At 36.3% G+C, this 20,955-nt stretch overlaps 1 protein-coding gene across 6 annotated transcripts in view; it reads right to left on the reverse strand.

Moving 5' to 3' along the window:
• Positions 1–7,898: 7,898 nt before the first annotated feature.
• The window catches only part of LOC110455358 (rhotekin-like), a 40,935-nt gene continuing 27,878 nt past the window's right edge, over positions 7,899–20,955 (reverse strand). For all 6 annotated transcript variants that reach the window (XM_021505442.1, XM_021505447.1, XM_021505446.1 and 3 more), the window contains 11 exons: positions 20,610–20,659; positions 19,229–19,282; positions 18,722–18,842; positions 14,780–14,939; positions 14,443–14,474; positions 14,017–14,123; positions 12,860–12,963; positions 12,321–12,446; positions 11,675–11,840; positions 11,031–11,141; positions 7,899–10,613 (listed from right to left, as the gene is read on the reverse strand). In XM_021505442.1, the coding sequence (XP_021361117.1) occupies positions 10,465–10,613; positions 11,031–11,141; positions 11,675–11,840; positions 12,321–12,446; positions 12,860–12,963; positions 14,017–14,123; positions 14,443–14,474; positions 14,780–14,939; positions 18,722–18,842; positions 19,229–19,282; positions 20,610–20,659 (1,180 nt within the window). In that variant the 3' untranslated portion in view covers positions 7,899–10,464. The remainder of the gene's footprint in view (positions 10,614–11,030; positions 11,142–11,674; positions 11,841–12,320; positions 12,447–12,859; positions 12,964–14,016; positions 14,124–14,442; positions 14,475–14,779; positions 14,940–18,721; positions 18,843–19,228; positions 19,283–20,609; positions 20,660–20,955) is intronic.

Genomic DNA, 20,955 nt, shown 5'->3' on the forward strand with positions numbered 1-20,955 from the left:
CAGGGACGAGAACGGTTGCATTTAAAAAAATGTTTTGCTTGAATAATTTAGTGTAGCTCTCAAGTCCAGACATATCGCATGCACTATGTAATAAACTGACGCGACTTCGCGCTCATACGACAGATACACATGTGATCATACGCCAGATACACATGTGTGATCATACGCCAGATACACATGTGTGATCATACGACAGATACACATGTGTGATCATACGACAGATACACGTGTGTGATATGTAGTAGGAGTCTCGGAGGTGTGCTGTAGCCTTGATGGCCACAGTCATCACGTTTGAGTAGTGGCATAGTCCATTATATACACACACTATACAAATTATTTAATATGAAATTGACTAGTACACCTCTACATTTTGCTATTCATGAATTATAGGGTTTTAAGTACCTCTCCGTCTGTTTCAAAAGTAGTTTTAGACCAATTTCGATTTCAACCTTTTTGGCCCCTATCATCACCGATGAGTCATAGAAAGACTAAAGGGCTGTGTGATGCAGTGTAATTATTTTTTGGCATACTGTATCTATAATATTACCAAATTTTAAAGCTGCAATCACCGTTGTTTGTGTGTTACATTAATCTTCCTCGATTCTTGAGTGTCCTGATATAAGACAGCCTTGCTATGGACAAGCAAATGCCTAGCCTAGTTCGTAATGAATTTGTTCTGTAAATACAGTATCACAAATTGAAAAATTGGGGGGAAACAATCTGGGATTCAAAACATCATTATTGGATCAAAAGACATTACGTTATTTAATTGCAAGTGGGGCAAAAATAATCAATTGAAAGTGTGACACAAATACATCACGAAGATAATGAACCATCATAAAACTTGGTCCAGACAAGGAAATTACACTTGATGGCAATCACTACGGAAACCACAGCCGTTAAGTGTCGTGTTTCATTCAGGTACGGTGTTGACAGGTGACACAATCAGTTCAATTGACCTCATAATGACTCACGTCGAAACCTTTCGTGTCGGTTATAAAGTCGATAGAGCGCTCGATTTCAATAACAAGAAATCTGCATAGCATAAATCGGTCACTGTAGAATAAGGTTTAATACGACCCTACTTATTTGCATATTACTAAATAAATACATGTTTCTCCTGTCACGTTATCCATAATCTAATGGTGATTTTGAAATCATGGTCGATAGTTTCGTTTTCGTCTTTATCAATTGCATGTTAATTATACAAAACACAACAATATATTACAGATTATATAGTGCATAGTGACGCGAGTGCCTAGGTACTGAGGCATGTTGTTACGGCCTTGACAATTGATTGCCAAAGATCTCCAAATAACAAGTACGTCAGGTGTTATTGCTAAGCTAATGTGTAGGGTGACCATATCCCTTGTATTTGTGATAGATTTGTACAGGCTAAACGATTAGAACTGACCCATAGTCACAGATACGGGGTTGCCACGATATTGGCGAATACCTGGTTCTTATCACGACTATGATAATCATAGCTGGCGAGCGTGCCAAGGCGTGGTAGATCTACAAACACACTTAGTCGATAGGGTGCTACACAATATCAAACGCTCCTATATAGCGTATGGACAACCTTGTTTCATCAGTTCGCTATCGACTTAATAAGAAAAACCAATCCAATCTTATGGAAACCGTTCATTTTTATTAGACAGGTATTGGTATGTGAGGCCAGTCAAGCCAAAGGGGCTTGGAACTCCTGTGTTCAAGCTGACATTGTACTGTATGTACATTTAACACTGTAGTTGTCTCATCGGCTCGGCCGCTCTGCCGCAATGAAATAATGTTCCCCTTCTATTTTATTGTTTTCGTGTCTCGTTGAATCATTCTCTATTGCTGTTGCCTATCTTTCAGTTGTAGTGACCCTTCAGTGCTGTATTTTTTTTCTAAGCCAGTTGAAATTTGCTTTTGGTGTTACTGCCTTTTGGTGTTACTGCTTTTTGGCGTTCACGTTTTAGCTGTGGTGTTCCTTTAAGTAAATGTCTTTGGTTTGTGTTGATATACACAGACACGAGTATCTATCCTTTGGTCCCCTGAATTATCTCCTTGCTTTAAGTTATGTAGGTCACTTTCCTGTTTTTTTCTACTCTTACGTGTTGGTGTACATGTTGTTCCTGCTGGTGCACTCTGTTTCACTTTGGACTAGTTGATTCCTGTAATCAGTAATATGATTGAGTTTCCCCGTGTTGTTGTCTTCTAGTCATTGACAGTGTTGATATTTTAACACTTTCGGCATATTAAATCATACCTAGGTTTGGCACAGACCATGCGGGCGTGTTTCAGCATGGTCGAAATGCCAAATAAATTACACTTTGAACAATCTTTGTGCCCTCTTACCTGTCAATGTTTACCCCAGATTAAGTAAACATGTAAATCTGTTTATGTATCCTGAAAGGACATAAAGACATACCGCCTGTAGAGTCCTATATTTCATACTTATGTCCACATCGACAGACTTGTAGTGATGGAACAGCACCTGTGAGTAGGCACTGTTGAAAGAGTATGTTATATAGGATCTTCACACATCAGTCGATAAATTCCTTATCTAGAGTATACCTTAGTTTATAACAAGTTTATAACACGATTCATCCGTCTTAAAGTAGATATCATACCTGGTCGGATAAGGGAGACACGGCATTAACAATCCTGCAATAAAAACAGGGATTAGCCATTCCAAAAATGTAAATAATCATATATCAATGTACGTCACGGATGAATGGAATTTACATGTTATCCTCCAACTAACAGTCATTTCTACAAGAAATTACAATGGACTCGAAAACAAAATCTGATTGAGCTACCATAATACATACATTATATAGTCTATATTGTCATTAATAAGATATTCACTTTAACATATCCCTATTGACTTCAATTTATAAATGGAAAAGTCAGTTATCTCAAAATCAAATCAGAATATCCATGTATGCTATTTCAATTAGAGAACAAAATCCATCAAAAGTCATGCGTGATTACCCGTCCACAACAAAATTTAAATCTTCCAACGAATATTCATTTCAATGAAGTTTTCATGTGTATGAGATCGATTGAAAGCAGTATACATTACCTAACAGCGCATCACAAAGATCCAATATAGATAAATATATAATGACTTTTAGCAGGCAATAGCGAACATATTTAATTATTGCTTTAAGACAACTACGATTTTTTTTATATTTTTTATCTGAAGTCGGATTTAACATGAAGAGACCATACCATTTAATAGAGAATAACCAAAACAAGTGTTTTAAAACAGGCCTACATCTTAATCCATTGTGGCCGGAACCACTGTCACCGGACAGACCTTCATGCTAAAGAACTTCTGCGCGCTTCCATCTGGGCCAACACTGGTTGATGAAGTTAGAAAATGTTTCACAATTGTTGTAAAATAAATAGAGTTTATATATATATATATTAAAAGTGCCATACGCTATTGTTACCAAACAGTCCTACATCCTTTTCTGAAGTAACTGTCACTGAACAGCGCTACATCCTAGTCTACAACGGTCAAAACGGCTATCTCTAAAAAGGACTACATCTTTTCCCTAAGTCGGTTAAAACTACTGTCACGGAAGAAAACTACACCCTAGTCTTTAGTGTCCAAAACTGTTGTCACCAAACTGATTTAAACCCTTCTCTGAAGTGTTCGAAACAACTTTCATCAAGTATTGGCGATATCATTCGTATTGCTGGAGGTGTAACAGTGCTCTGACCGACTTCCTTTGTTAGTTTCTAACATTGCTACAGGGTGACATCACGTTTATATCACTACCTATATCTGTGAAGATGAAATACCTGGGTAGATAAAATTCATGTCTTATGTCAAATTCAACGCTGAAATATCATACTGCTAGCTTTCAGTTCAATGTAACCAGTCCTTTATAGTACGTTTTAATGTAAGTAACCTGTTCGTTACATAGACTTATAATTATGAGAAAAGCACCGCCTGATCCTTTGTTCGTACCTACAGACTCAAGGGAGATGTTATCGATAATGAACCATTGTTACTATATTCACGCTCTGGGTTTGGTCTCCAAGTTCAGCGACATTTAATAATATCAAATTACAAGTATGAAAGTTCGTTTGAAAATTTTGATTAACAACCTGGCGTCATATTTTACGTCTATTAATAATTAAAACTGAAACAGCCATTGGTAACAGTATCTATCCGTCGGTATGTTACAGCCAGTCATTCAGGCAAACATTTATCACACTTAACGTGTTCAGAAGTTTTTTCTTCGAAACATTCTATCTCATTAGTTATACAATTGAATGTTAGATGGTTTTGATAATGCTGTATATAGGTGACCATTTTTAATCCCATTTAATAATCATGAAACATCACAGATTCAAAATTTATTGTCATATATGGTAAAGCTGACACAACTTTTTATAACTTAGTCCAAAGCTTTGATTTATTGAATCTTTTTTAATCAAATCTATTAATACAGATCATTCGAACATGGTATAAGTGTTACACGTAGTGAGTGTTTAGTTACTCATTAAACATGGACTTTCTTAACCCTTATTTAGGTATCAGAAATAATTTAGAGCTTCACCACGACAGCTCAAACTGTATGCCACATAAAATCTAGCTCTGTCGCGGATACACTTAACCAATGACATTTTAGTATCTACATTTCTGTAATATTATAGATTTAACAACTAAAAGACAGATTTAACATCACCATCATAATATACATTTACTTAGTGTTCTGTAAAATTAACATAATTACTTTGATACGCATGTATAATCATCATTCTGGAGTCATGAAATTATATATACACATGTAAACATAAAACGTCTAAATACACTGTAAACCAATCGCATGCTAATCGTTCTTCATGTCAACAAAGGAAGACTGACTGCATATGCATTTCAATCTTCCCAACATTGCTGTAACAAACGTACAAAACAAAATAAAACAATCTGCGCTCAATTTCAGAAGTAATCAGTTGATGGGCGAACTATCAGACTTGTTAACAATTATTCGGAGAAAGAATCGACATATTTGATCGAAAGAGCGGCCGACAAGGTCTTAGTTCTTTGTTCTCTGGCACTTTTATATGTTCAGAGTGGTACGTCCTTACAATAGTAATGGTCATGTCACCGAAATGCAATTTATTAGGTGAGGCAGCACGAGACTCCATCCTGGTCAAATTGTTCTGTCAACGAGCCATCCATGGGTGTCTTGGAGAGGAAAAGAGCATATTTAAAGATCATTTGACGTCTTTCATAGAAGCAGACTTGGAAACTTTGATTGTGCCTGTTAATGTGATCAGTTGAAAGAGCTCGAAAGTATTGCAACGGGGCAGTAGGTCAGTTTTGTTTTCTCCACGGTCCCCAGAAGAAGTGATTTTAAAAAAAAGTCAAAAATATCCGCCAGTTGCCACATACGGTTATGAAATTAAATTCGGCAGGGTATTCTTTAAGAATACAATACCCCATTGATCTGAAATGTGTAATGAAACACGCGAAACTGTATCCAGATATGGAACGTGGTCTTACGAACAGTTGACTCTCTGATGGTGAAGGTAAAACCACGTTACATCGTCAATCAACAAAAAATCCAACAACACTGGCCGATATTTCAAAGAGAAAAGGTAGGTGGCGCCGTTTAGAAAATAATTGTGAATTCCTCCGTTGCAACAGAAATTGTATTTCGTTATTTGTGCCTTAAATGTTACTACTACAAGAATACCCGGTTATATTATGTATGACAATATGGTGTGTCGCGTGCAGCACAAGTCTGTTACCCAAAGGTTAACTCATTCAATATTTGGTTGGACCTCTTGAATAGTTTAACGTTTGTGCTGTAACTTGGTAGGCGGGTATATTCGGAATTACAGGTATGTTATGCATAACACGTTTCTATCCTCTAAGATATCGTGAAACTTCATGGATTCAAATGTGTCGCCTATAAAAAAAATACTCACAAGGTCAAAGGTTCACTGAGAGCGACTTGTGATAGTCAATGGGAGCATGCTTCTTGTACGAAAATACATACATATGGAAAAACAACAAAACAGTATTTTCACAATTTGCTGTTTTAATGAGGATGACATGGTTATCCAACAAGGTGTATACGTCACCATGGTCCGAAAATGAACTTGTTTTTCAGTCACATAAATAAAGTTTGTGCAAAGATTCATATGAAATCAGCTATTGTATACATCTGCTTCATGTTCTGACAACTAAATGAAAATGGAGATCAAAATATCATGGTAAAATAGGACAAAATTGGCAAAAATATCAAGGTATGCAAGCTTAATATCGCGATCAATTCCCAAAATATACACATCGCCCACAATACTGTGTTACCTGGAAACCGCGCACAACAAATGGTATCTCTTTACCAATGCCATTATCTAGAGAAGTTTATCTTTAAAGATAGTGGTGACGCCTTGTCGCCGTTATATATACTCATATCAACAGACCTGGACAAAAATTTCAAATCAATTTTACCGGAGATATGTACACAGAGCAAAATGTATATTGCTTCAAGATTGCCTTTGTAATTGAAAACCCGTGGATTTATAAACGTACATAACACTAGTTATTTTAAATTAGGTACTGAACCTACCATAATGAGGTACAACAGCTCCAGTTGTCCCATCTATTGATAGTACAGCTTATAAATCACATCTTTAATGATACACGGACTATTAAACAGCAATCAGATTTTTTCTTCAGACACAGGCTATATAAAGAGATACATTTGTTGAACTGTACTCTTGTAGGTGTGTTTAAACAGGTGAACCATACAGTGATTAGTTGGGTCGGCTCCTGAAATTTGTCAGAAAGTGAGGTACAGCGCTATGGGCTGGATAACGACTGTGAATCAAACATCAGTGGTACATTTCACACCACAGATTTTAATGCCTGTATATAATATGTCATGTTAAATAGGTTTTTCACAAAATCTATGTTTTGTTCATTGGTTGGGTTCAACTCTTACATATGTATACATTATAAAAGAAAAGAAATGATATCAGAAGAAAATAAGATAGGAAATTAGAGACAGAGGGTTGAAAGTAAACATTCATTCACAAACACACATTCACAGGTCACATATACATACTATTTTCATATGTCACATATACATACTATTTTCACAGGTCACATATACATATTATTTTCACATGATCACATATACATACTATTTTCACATGTCACATATACATACTATTTTCACATGATCACATATACATATTATTTTCACATGATCACACGTGTACATACAAAACACCAGTCTTTCAAAATAAAGCTTTGCAGTCACGCTAAAATACCAATATAGTTCAGGTCATTTGATATATAAGACCACCCGACTTTGTTGACATAAATGATGAGTTTGTTGGATTGTTTATGACTTAATCATGTCTACTATTACTGACACAACACAGCTTCTTGCCATTTCTATATTAAACATGAAATGGTCCCATATTGCTTTGTAAATCAAATGTATAAAATAAACCCAGGTAAAAAAATGATCAAGATAAAATGACGGAAGACAATTATAATAACCGTTACTGAACTGTAGTACCTGGCAATTAAAACAATTACATAAATAAAAAAAAAGCTAAATGGAAAAACTGACGTGTATTAGAATGAACTGTTCTGTTTGTTTCTGTGAGACAAAGCCTGTTGATCATGATTACATGCCGTGCAGGCCTCTGCTTCACCAGATCCTAGACTTGGGACAAAGCCTGTTGACCACAGCAGGCCTCTGCTTCACTAGATCCTAGACTTGGGACAAAGCCTGTTGACCACTGCAGGCCTCTGCTTTGCTCTATCCTAAGACTCCCCAATTGATAATGAAACAACATTTCGTAATTTGGTCAATGTCAATGGGAAATGATTTCTACATTTATGAGATATTTTTTGTAGTCACTGTGCTTAAATTAAATATTCATTCAACCATGATCATGGTTATTGAAACTTTTATGAACAGTAGGTTTTTGAAATGGCCTGATTAATATGCAGAATATAAATTAATGTAAAATGACATTGATTGTTTAATCTATTTATACATACTGAATTTAAAATGCTTTATATATTTTTTGCAAAAATCCTATTCCAATAGACATTATTGGTCCTCTCTATTGTCCGCATTTCTGTCCTAAAGAAGGAAATAGATAAATTCCAGGTCTCGAGTGTTCTAGAGTACAACCCTGAATGGGGCCGGACATCATAGACGTGTTTTGTTAGCAGCTTTGTGTAATGTTACACTACCACTAACTCACATCTGCAACCGGGACCCTATCATGCTCATCAATGCTATAAATATAAACACAGCTCACTCCTGTTAAGTTGTATTTTGCCAAATATTTGTTCTCTCTGTTAAACGAAAAATTGTTTGCTTCCATATATCATTATGTCAAATATATGGAAACACTTAAGTTGCCTTCACTGTTTGAGATGAGAGGTAGTACAGATGAGACATAACTTCCCCCTTTTATTCCAATACTCAATGTAGGGCTACGAAATAGATTGAAAAACCGCTAGTCAGTCAGGCTAGAAGTTTCAAATTTTCTTATGTGCAAATTCCACAAACTCAACATTATTTAACATAACATCAAATTTTGACAAGTCAATCAGGCTAGCTGTTTTGGAACCATTAGAGTCAAGCAGCTGGAGATTTCACTAGTCTCAGACTATTGGCTACCCTTATTGTCTAGCCCTGAAGTAGACCAGCTGGAGACTTCACTTGTCTCAGACTATCAGGGTACCCTTATTGTCTAGCCCTGAAGTAGGCCAGCTGGAGACTTCACTAATCTCAGACTATCAGGATACCCTTATTGTCTAGCCCTGAAGTAGGCCAGCTGGAGACTTCACTAGTCTCAGACTATCAGGGTACCCTTATTGTTGAGACCTGACAATGTACAGCTGATGCAAGAATAAAACACAGAACTCCACTGTCATCACAAAATATCAAAAAACAATGATAAACATAAAATCTGGTAAAAGTAAATAAATACATCCGGCTCTGTCAGCACTAGATAACAATGTTATCTCTCCGTATGATAATAACACACAATGACAGCTTTCCTAGAACTTAGTTTTATTTTTGTCTGACACGCAGTTTCAATTAACTGACCGTGTCAATTAAACAAGCTATTTGACATACATTATTGTCAATTAAACAAGCTTTTTGACATATATTATTGTATGAGTGTTTTGAAACTTTGACATTCAGTCAAGATTTTAACAATGCCAATACAAGGGGAGATTACCCATGCTATTCTCCAAATAAAAAGTACACCAAAAGTTTTAGTTGAGAGTGACAGAGTTGGCTTTCAGTAACAAAAGTGATATTTTATTGTAAGCTGCAGAAGCACATGTGCATGTTGATAAATATTCCACTTTTTTAACAAAAATAACATATTAGGATGAAAAGGCTACATTTCAAAACGAGTTATTCCAACATTCCTCCCATATCAGGCATCATTCTCTTGAGAAATCAAAATCAGCTAACTGTCTGCTGTTAGTTTTAATCCAGCAATCAGCAATCAATGCTACTTTGTATCTCAGATCTTGTTATCCACAAGTATCAACATTTAATTACCTGATGTTTTCCTTCAGACAGCCTTCATAAAAACTTGTTTTGTTAAAAAAAAATATAAATAAAAAAAAAGCTTTATAAAATAGTCACTTTCGGACAAAAAGGAATTTCTAGAGAACCTAATAAAACTATATTTCATGGTTTAATAGGCCCTTAGATATAACAACATCATATTTACTCAAAACATTATTTATTCAGCCATAGATAAAATTGGCTGAAAATTATATTCAATTTAGAATGCCTGAAATGTTTTAAAGCTTGTGATTTAAAATGCTTGTCATCTATATAACTATAACATGTAAGACACTTACAATGCTGCTTGAGGGTGGGAAATGATGGATATGTCACTTCTACATATAACAGTACAATCTCTCGGCCGTCCTGACTAGCTAACAACGATACATCAGCACACAACACAGAGTGTGGGGTCTAACTACATGTACACGTGGTGTGGAAGAACATGTCAACTCATTCCCCGGGGTTGGGAGGTTTCATGTATAGCGTACGGTACCAGTACCTGTGGTCTTGTTCCCCGGGGTGGGGAGGTTTCATGTATAGTGTACGGTACCAGTACCTGTTGTTGGTCCGCAAAGGATCACTTAAGAATGTTAGTTGTTTAACTTGTTTCCATAGTCTGAATCCCACTTCATCCAGCAGGGTCAATGTTTTTTCATATAAATGTTATCCGGTTCATTGAATTAAATGTCTGATTGAGCCATTTCAATGTGAACACTTTTACAGGTAATGTGCATTTTCCCCGAGGCTAAAGGCTTACGGTGAACTGTTTCAACCTTTTCTAAACCAGAGTTACGATTCTGGAATTCTAGATTTTCACATCACTCAAGTCTTATAGCACTTTTGATAATGTTTAAATGATGATGCAGTTCAGTAACAGCTAGCTCACACTAGCCGACGATGATTTTCTAGAGTCATCTCCCCTTATTTGTTTGGCCTCTCCCATGAGTGTGTGTAACATTTTGCTGAGCTGATCTTCTTCCATCCCCAGGTCCCTTATGACATGAGTTGTCTTTGCTGGAGTAGTTTCTGTAAAAAGATAAAAGAAAATGTTCACACATCTAAAATATTTTCAGAATTCAAAAAATTATTGTGATGATGGTAAAAAGAGTTTTTAAACATTCTCTAACTATAATTTCTCATAAATAAATAGCATTTAGCATTGGTTTATCTGAATCCTAATAATATGTGATATACAATTTTGTAAAATATTCTGGCTTCCAGTTTATAACACTTCGGCTTAATACGGTAAATGACTTCTCCACAGATACATCAATTTTTACTTGAAAACTCAAAGAATTGAAGAGAGAGTTGGCTTTTAGTCCAATCACAGGAAATGATAATATTACGAAATGGTCCATGAAACTGAAACTTGATGTTAAATCCAGGTTCAAGAAAAAGAAGATGTGAGATGTTATAGCTTACTACAATACAGTAGGAGCCTACCTTCAATAGGCGTGTCTTCATATAAGGAGCCTTTCCTTAGGAAGGCAGGCTTCTTTCTCGGGGAAGTCCTCTTCAGTGGCATCACATGTTCACAGGCATGCTTCCAGAACGCTACAAAACAGACGATGGGTTTATAAACGCATACATAATTGAACATTTCAGGATACTAAATCAGTAAAATATGTATTAGTCCATCTTCTATACTCCCAGGCTTAGGTTCTCTTTTGCTCTCTGCACTGCTGAAACATGTCATGACAAAATCGAAAGGCTCAGTGTGCGCCACCTTGTGGATGAAAGAGAAGACTAGTTTGATCCTTTAATGTACTTTAAAAAACATTTCTTGCACCCCTGTAGTCTTCAAACTAGTAGCAGCCTAGGGATTGGTCAGGTATTATTTTACCTGAGACCAATCAAATAGCAAGCCCCATGCCTTCACTTTTGCTATGGCATATTCCAGGGTTGCAAAGAGTAAAAGTGAGCTGACCCCTGGAGTATTGAGGATGATATAGTAGTCATACATAAACAGATTAGTACTCTCACAGTGTGAACTCTCGGCAAATCCAACAGAAGTCCCACCTGACACCAGATGTACATCCCAAATTTCCACCTTACAGTTTTGTCCCTTGGTTGACGGAGTTACCTACCTTGGTCTAACAGATGCTGCTGTAGTCCGTCCCACCATTTACTGAGGTCCTCAGCGGAGTCAGCTGCTAGAGTGTGCTGGAAGGTCCCTCGTCGCTGGACGGTCTTGATGTGGAATGTGTGCGACCGCTCACTCGTTCTGGGGTCGGCATCACTTATCTGAGTATTCTGTAATATAATGGGGATCAATAACAATATATTCTACTCTGGGTAAAACATAATACAATGTCAACTTGATTTAATTTACAACAATCATGAAATAAATTATTTCAATTTATATTAATCACTCTTGTTGGTCCTAATGTGAGGGCGCAGGGGATTTTTATGTGGGTGGAAACCAGAGTACCCAGAGAAAACATAAGTGGTCGGGCGTGCGACCCCATACTTTAACATGTGTGATCGGGGAACTGAACCCCGGCTGCCTTGTTGAAAGACAAGTGCACTATCCACTACGCCACCCGACCAACCAAAACATATGTTGTCAGTAACAAATTGTCAGTGAAGTTGAGTTGCTAGGCATATATAGCTCTCTGTGCATGTTGCTCACCTAATTCTCTTCATTCTGAATATATAAGCTATACAATGTTGTATATTATCATATAAGAAATAATAATCAATGAGTTGACTGATGCTGTGACCTTGACCTACCTTTGTGACAGGTACTGTGACCTGGGGGTCAGTGACCTCTGTGTCGCTAGGAGACAGCCAGCAGGACAGCTGGAGATTTTTAAGAATACACCAATACCGCCTCCACTTGGCTAGATCATCATCCTCCTGGTGAAACAAACACAGAGAAAACAATCAGCATGTTTCAATCATAACTACAAATCTATCAATTTCAGCTCAATTTATAAACTTTCTTGTTAATGGAGAAAACAAATTGTGCTCTAAAGCATGTAAAATCAAATATGACAAACTATTTTTCTTTTAAAACTACAAGAGCAAGGCTTCCTGTTGTGTACAGGGATATTGTTACTGATTACACTTGATCTGTTGTTTGCTTTTCTAAAAATAGAATGAGGCGGTCTGGGTCTAGATACTGTTACCGGCTTTGCTTGATTTGTTATTTGCCTGTCTTGAATTCGAACATATTGGTCACCTGACGACCAACTATCCAGCTTGTTTAATGTGGAGGGCGGGCCTGTTAACTGGGTTAAACACTAGTAAGAGCTATTTATCCATCTTACCTGGATGTTGAGGTAGCCGGTCACCTCGGGTGTCATGAGACACTCGGGCTGAGCTGCTAGTCGACAACAGTAGTGTCCGAACAAGGGAATCTCACATCCAGAGTCTGAAATGGTCAATTCAAATAAAAAAAAATCAGAAAGTAGGCTACTTTTCCTTAATTTATATCCCATGAATAACCTCTGTTTAGCATAAATATTTTTTAGAAAGATGGCTTCTCCCTGAGTTTTGGTAATTAGAAGTAAAACTGATATACATTCCTGATAATGAATTAAACTACATGCATAGCATATTAAACGTAAGCTATTTTGAAGTAATCTTGCTGTGTTATGAGACACTTGATCATCCCATTCAGACAGGCTGTAAGCTTTCCAGTGGTACAAACTGTACATGGTTACTTATATACCAAAGGTTTACAACTTCTTTCATACTGCAAATAAAACCTAAATGTTTTTTTGTCAAAATCTGTTTTGACCTCATCTTTAAATTAAAGTGATCTTTTTGGGGAGCACAACCAGCTGACAAAGTACTGACATTCATTAATGCGGTGTTTAATTTAACTTTGAACCAACCATACCGGGAAATGCATGGATTTTGTGCTGTATCAATTATTACATAGCAGTTCAACTTCAGAAGTATTCAGAAGATGTTATGCTTAGTAAAACCATGTTCTTAAGTAATAAGGAATGAGAGCAACAATTGAAAATTTAACAGTTGAAGTTTTAATTTTGTAATGCCCTTTCAACTTAAATGACAAATATTTACATTTGGTTTGTACAGTCCTCAGACAAATCTACCAATCAAAAATGTTGTTATATTCCAATAACAGCAAGAACCATTTCATGTGAATGTTTTCCAATACACATCTGTTCAGGCCTTTCTGTTAACTAAAATGACAATTACTTCTGTACTGTATTTGTACATGACCAATTCCAGAGTTGTGCCCCTTCCATTAAGCCCTCTTTTTGTATATGTGACCAATTCTAGAGTTATGTCCCTTCCATTAAGCCCTCTATTCGTATACAGTATTTGGGCATGACCAATTCCAGAGTTGTGCCCCTTCCATTAAGCCCTCTCTTTGTATACATGACCAATTCCAGAGTTGTGCCCTTCCATTACAGTGCTCTCCTCAAAGGTTTTAGAGAGTATAAGATTTTACCTGAAGCCTGATTTGTTGATACAAGCTGGAGATCAAATGTCCTCACAGAATCGTCCACATCCTTAAGTTCCATCGTTCCTTCTGCCACCAACTCAAACCTTGGCCCTCTGTGACAGACACAACAGCAAGTTGTTATACCTAAACTTTCTGTGCAGGCTCATATTGGCCTGATGGTGACCAGTACATTTCAGTCTCATTATATACAAGATCCAGCACTCAAAGCTAGTGAACAGCCATTATAATTACCGTCTACATCAAAATCTCCCAAAGATTAAAAACCTAAAAACATTTTTTTTTGCAGCTTGAAATCTAATGTCTTATTTTACACTTCCGATGTTCAAATATTTCAATGACAAGCTTAATCTTTCAGATTTACATATTTAAAACTGATGAATGTCTTTATGATTAACAGTGTTGAGTACTTACAGCACCATGTTTCCTATTATGTCGGCGTCGTTCTGGAATGGAATGGTTACACAAACTTAGAATGGATACAAAGAATACGTTTAAACTAGAGAATTTCTCGTGTTATCATCATTTAAGGGGTAAATTCAACACTAAGGTAATTGATTACAAAAGACAACAAGGTCAAAAAATATCAGCACACAACATTTGTCTATCAATATTCCAGACATGAGGTCCCTTTCATTAAACATGATTTTTTATATGGATTCATTCATATATGGTACATTCAGGGAAAAGGGATAAAAAAAACCCAAATGTTGAGGTATGAAATATATGAAATTTTTAAAGATTGACGTACCAGTCCTGACAATCGCTTGCCAACACTTCGCCCGACCGATCCAGAAATATCGTTGATTTTTTTGCGGAGTTTCTTTGGTGTACTGGCTATGGTGAGGTCCTCGTGAAGTTTGTGACAGTACACTTCTAACTTACACTCAAAGTTGTGGGGAACATTTTCACTGAAAGGGATAAAAATATATACATACTTCTACTGTCTTAATAAAACATGATGTTTGGCCTTCTTGTTCTAAATCATCAAGAACCTGTAGTTATACTGATGAAAATGTGCAAATTTCTATTGTTGATAAAATAAATCTGAAATTGTTGCGACTTCTTGTAAGACAACATGATTGCAATGTGTGGAGATATATGTACAAATGTATATTGAATACTGCATACTGGAACATTTTCGCTGCTGTTTAATTTTCGACTTTTTCGTCCCCCGAAGATGATGGCAAATTTATCGTTACATCCAACATTAAAACTAGGTAAATATGGATTTTACCGGGAAAAGGTGAAACGCTGACAGGGTGAAAATTTCCTTGTATACAGCAACCTTTTGATAAAATACTGCTACATTAATAAAACAACATTCAAATTTTGGCATAAGTCTCAACATGTTTCATGATTCAAGTTCCAGACACATGTACACAGCACCCCAATAGCATTGTAACTGCAGGATAATATGATAGGTTCTGACCAACTGGAGTGATAAACTGACTGTAGGATAATATGATAGGGTCTGACCAACTGAGGTGATAAACTGACTGCAGGATAATATGATAGGGTCTGACCAACTGAGGTGATAAACTGACTGCAGGATAATATGATAGGGTCTGACCAACTGAGGTGATAAACTGACTGTAGGATAATATGATAGGGTCTGACCAACTGGAGTGATAAACTGACTGTAGGATAATATGATAGGGTCTGACCAACTGAAGTGATAAACTGAAGTAATCAATGTTGTTAAAAACCACTTCTACATGTATGTGCAAAAGTCTCTCTTAAATACATCAGAAAATAAAACTTTTCATGTCAACAATATTCATATTTTTGCTTACCAAAATTACTATAAGTTTCCTGTAAGGGTTATGCCCCCTTATGCAATTAAGTGTGTACTCCTATAGTTTAATTAAATTATCTCAAACCAATTAACTTTGGAGAAATGTGTTAGAATTAATTAACTCATTTCAGACCCATATATTCAAATTGAATTTCATCATTAATACACAGCCCCCCCCCCCCCTCAATTTAACGAGAACCATATGCTGTTTAGTCATCAGTATTGGTGCCCGACCAGGACAAGCCGTCCTATCATACATCTGGTATACTACCTACCAGAAACCTTAACTTTAGAACAACTGTGGGGTCTGCTATCCCTCAAAAAAACCAGTGTATTTTTTGTGTTACTCTACAGAGAAAATATAATGGGGAAGTATTTATTGGGATTTAAATGCTCGACATCTTAACTTCTTCAAAACTGAGTGACCAGTGGTCACATGGCCTAATTCCACCGGTCACTTCTCTCCTTTACCTCTTGGTCTTCTGCACTAAATATAACACCCTTTACAATTAAGGTTTAGGTACCCCTTACTCATAAAAATAGTTCTTGAGACAGGATGAAGGACAAGAGGATAGACAGAGATTGGAACTAGTACTTCCTAACTGCTAGTACCTCAATGGACACTCTAATCAATTATAATTATCAGGAGTTATTTGTTCTTCAACAGTCACCAGCCCAGTTATGCTAGTTAATCATGCTCAAATGTTCTCAAATATATTTCTGGAATTTATACAGTTTATTTGTCACAGTGACCTTGACCTTTGACCTAGCCAGTGACCCCCATCCAAGGCAGCATCTTTTAATATCGCTAAGTATAACCAGTGTATACATTTTAAGCACCACGGCCTATGTGAACCGACTTATCCGACAGAATTATAGTGATCAAAAGACTGCCCAGATTATACCAGGTAAATGTTTATAAACATTAGAACCCTGATCTGATGTATACAAATTAGCCACCACACCGATCTCAAGAACATGTGTCTGCAGAAACAAAAGTGATGAAAACAGGAATAGGACTTTATTATAACTGTTTCAATACTACATATGAATTATAATTAAATATATAGCCTTAAAATCTTTAAATGTGAAGAAAAACATGTGAAATTCCTAAACTTGTTCAATCTAAATGAATCCTTGTAATATAGATTTTCACTGTGTTTTCTAGGTCAGTTACTACATTTTGTAATAATAAAATTCATCTGTCGGCTTTGCACCCAATAAGCAGTCTCTCTGACGTGGATGTATCAGTTTGACTACAACTGAAGCCTGTTAGGTTTAAATGTGACATCTGGGGCCTAATTCACAGCTCTTACGCTTTAAATACTGACAAGCGGAAGAAAGAATAGCTGACATTTATTTCAGGCATTTTAAGACTCTGTGTTCTATTTCCTGCCCAGAATGGCCCTCAACACTTACAGTGTAAACAAAAGCTACACAACGCCACTTTTAATTGCACATAAATCAGTAGACTTGAGCAAGCTTAAGATAAGAGTTGGGGGGAAATCAATATAGCAAATAAGGACAACTTTTTCTAAATAAACAGTGTACAATATTCTCAAAAATCCCTGGATAAATCTCATCAAACATGTAATAAGAACGATTTAGAATGTGTAGTACATGTACTTAATCTTTCAGTTTTATCATAAAACCTTGTGTAATTTGCATGATTTACGGCAAAACCATTACACACATGGCAAGTGATGCAAAAACTTTTAACTTTCAATTTATAAAACCCTTGTATTTATATGTGTATGAAGTCACACTGATGAGATATACCGGTATAAGCTCTTTGTAAAATGATTTCCTGCCCCACCTACAGTACCAGAAACTAATTCCCAGGCGTGTCATGCCTTAATATATCTCTCGCAAATCTGATATTGATAACAACTAACTGAAAAATTCCCAAGAATATTTTTATTCGGAGTGAATGTACATTGAATTCCATTTCCATAGGCAACCAATCCATTTCCTGTGTCAATTCATAGAAATGCAAATCAGGCTAATCCTATCCACCCTCCCATTGACAAGGACACTTTCTACATGATGATCAGTTCCTAAACGTTCTGCTGAGCGGACAGAATCCGCTTCAACTATATACGGACACCACATGTACACACTGTATCCGCCTATATAGTGTTTATCACAATACTTGTGAGATTATCAATCAAATAGTGTGATATGAACTTTAACCCTAGTATCAGAAAAAATCCTTTAGATGTTGTGTAATAGAATATTTCAGTTTCATTATTTTTACATCGCTATACACCTAGAGAATAAAGAAAGTTAAGGATATAATATTTAAAGGAATGTCGAGTCTTTAAACTGTTACATAATGGTTTTTTAAGTATTTAGATAGGATTTCAATTATATTGACCTTTTAATATTATCTGTTGCAAAATCACTGTAAAATGAATTTCTCATGATCTGAATGATTTGATGGGTTTTTTTAACGCATTACAGTTTTATTGCAGAGCACATCAAAAATTGCAAACTAACAAGAAAAGGTGAAAAAAAGCATCGAAGAAGATGTCTTTCCTAACGAGTGTATCAACCCCTTTTTTACAAACTGTTATTACTGGACCAATATAAACATTAACAAATATAAAAGATACCATGTTTAAGTATTTATGTATCGCATAGAATAACAAATTCTTCAGCAGTGGCTTACTGAAATTTCATTAATTTACCATTTGATTAAGGATAATTTGAATATTCTCAGCCAAAGCTGAGGGTTTTTGTAACAGGTGAGCAGACTAAATAAGATTTTTCCTTTTGCAGAAAAATGAATCACCTTCTAAAGGTTATTATGCATGATCCATGCAAAAATCGTAATTACACTGACAGCTGAAAAAAAGATGTGCTCTTAAACTGATGACATCATAAAATACTCACAAACTGATGACATTATCAAAGGTGAGGTCAGTCATACTCCTGTCCACGTTACTGATGAGCGACGTGTCATACAAATCCGTCCCAATCCTCACCAAACAAAATACTGCAAAACGCCGATAATCTGTAAGGAAAAAATTCTGTATATTTAACCATGATCAGACAATCAAGTTTCAAGCATAGGAATTCAATACAAACTGAGTTACAAGGTAAAGAATGAGTTGTAAAAATGCACCCTCCACTACTGGTGAGGACTGAAACCTACTTTCTTTATTATATCAGGAAAAACTCTGATCCAGCCAGATGTTGCCCAAGGACAGTCTAAGAAACAGAAATTAACAAGAATACATTTCCTAGTATGTGATAATCTTCGATGTCTTTGACATTTTCCTACATGGGCTTTCGTGAGAAATCAATTCCTGATTTTCTACATAACAGACTGATAATTATGTGTTACAATACATGGTTTTCTATTGATCTAGATAAAAATAGACGCTTATTCATACTTACCTCCCTTGTTCTTGAAGTGATCTGTATCCTTCCACATCAAAGGAATTCGGATATCTATGAACAGGATATCGACAATGTTGATCATCACTAAACATTTATCAGATAAGACAACAATTCCTGGAGGGTAGCCAGTATACGGCCATTCTAGCGACCAACAATTGCATCAGAAAAGACCATGCCATGATTCAATTTTTTACATGTTCTCTTATTCCCTATTAAACTAGATAAATAATGATTGAAAATAAACTAGGATATGTACATGGTTTTATCTCTATGCCAAGCCCAGCAGCTGAATCAGGAGTTGATTGCTTGTATTTTATTACGTAATTGTGCTGTGTTGGCTGCTATCAAACAAATCCCCCTATGGAGATGTGGACAAGCCAGTAGTGGCATGATCAGCCTCAGCAGCAGAAAGCTGTCCAATATGTACTGCTGTTTTAGTTTCACTTCCCTTCTTTTGAATAAATCCGGAACAGGAAAAGGTTTATGGAGCAATTAAATATGGTGTACCCTTGTCACACACGGACATCACGGACATGGCAGACATGTTACATACTGTAGGTTTTTGTAATTTGTGGCACTCTAGCTGATAAGGAACAGATACGGCCATTTGATGGCTAATATATGTAGCTGATTTCAGGAGTCTGCGGGAGACGGTTTATTTACTGTGAGATTGATCTGTGTTAATCAGAGCTCCATTGATTAGCAGTATATGTGATCATAAGAACCACATAGCTGCAGGGCCTGAATATGTAACCGACAATGCTCTCTGGAGTGGAGAATTCTGTATCACACATTTTACTTCTGATGCATGCGCTTTGTTTCCCTTTATTTTCTTCTCAACACTAGAATCTGTTTACTGTGTGATCAAAGAAGTATGTTTTTGGTACCAGTGCCCTGTTCCTGCGGTTGTCGCGGACAGCCATGAAGGAGGCTACATAACAGGTCCCGCATGCAGTGCAGGAAACCACGGAGCGATTTGTTTCCCCTGTTTATATTTTTGGGCGGGTTAAGAATGTCTTTCATCTTTTTTTGAGGTTGCCTCAGCTTTTTCTTAGTATTGTGAGGTTGCCTCAGCTTTTTCTTAGTATTGTGAGGTTGCCTCAGCTTTTTCTTAGTATTGTGAAGATTGTAGGTACCCTTATACCTTGCAGTGAGTAAAAAGGGATTTCCCTATTTGATTTCCTGTTTTTATATAAACTGTATTCAGATTTAAATCTCCTTTTAAAGACACCTGTTTATAATGGACACTTCCTCACAGCTCTATCTGACACATAAAAGATATCATTAACATGAGGTTTGATAGCGAAGATGACATACATATGGACACACAGAAGATATAATTATCGTGAGGTTATCATGTTAACATGATGATACGTACCCGACACACAAAGATTGGCCTTACACGGGACCTGGTTACCGTCCATAGACCTGATAATAAAAACATTACAATATCAATTCACCTGATCATAATTAAAACGACAACAGCACAGCTACAATCAACGTAAAAGCAACATAGAAACAATAAACTTTAGACAATGACTACCTCAATATGTTTAATTAAAGTCTGTCAGATTATTACTTTCTTCTGTTGGGAACAAAGCTGTTGGCTCACTATAAATACACAGATGTTTGAGAAACTTCAATGATAATGGTTATTAAGTCGTTAATGAATTACTGTACTTTGTGTTAATATGACCTGATTACATAGACCTGCCAATGTCTGG

Source organism: Mizuhopecten yessoensis, unplaced genomic scaffold (assembly GCF_002113885.1).
Source record: "Mizuhopecten yessoensis strain PY_sf001 unplaced genomic scaffold, ASM211388v2 scaffold8213, whole genome shotgun sequence".
NCBI lineage: Eukaryota > Metazoa > Mollusca > Bivalvia > Pectinida > Pectinidae > Mizuhopecten > Mizuhopecten yessoensis.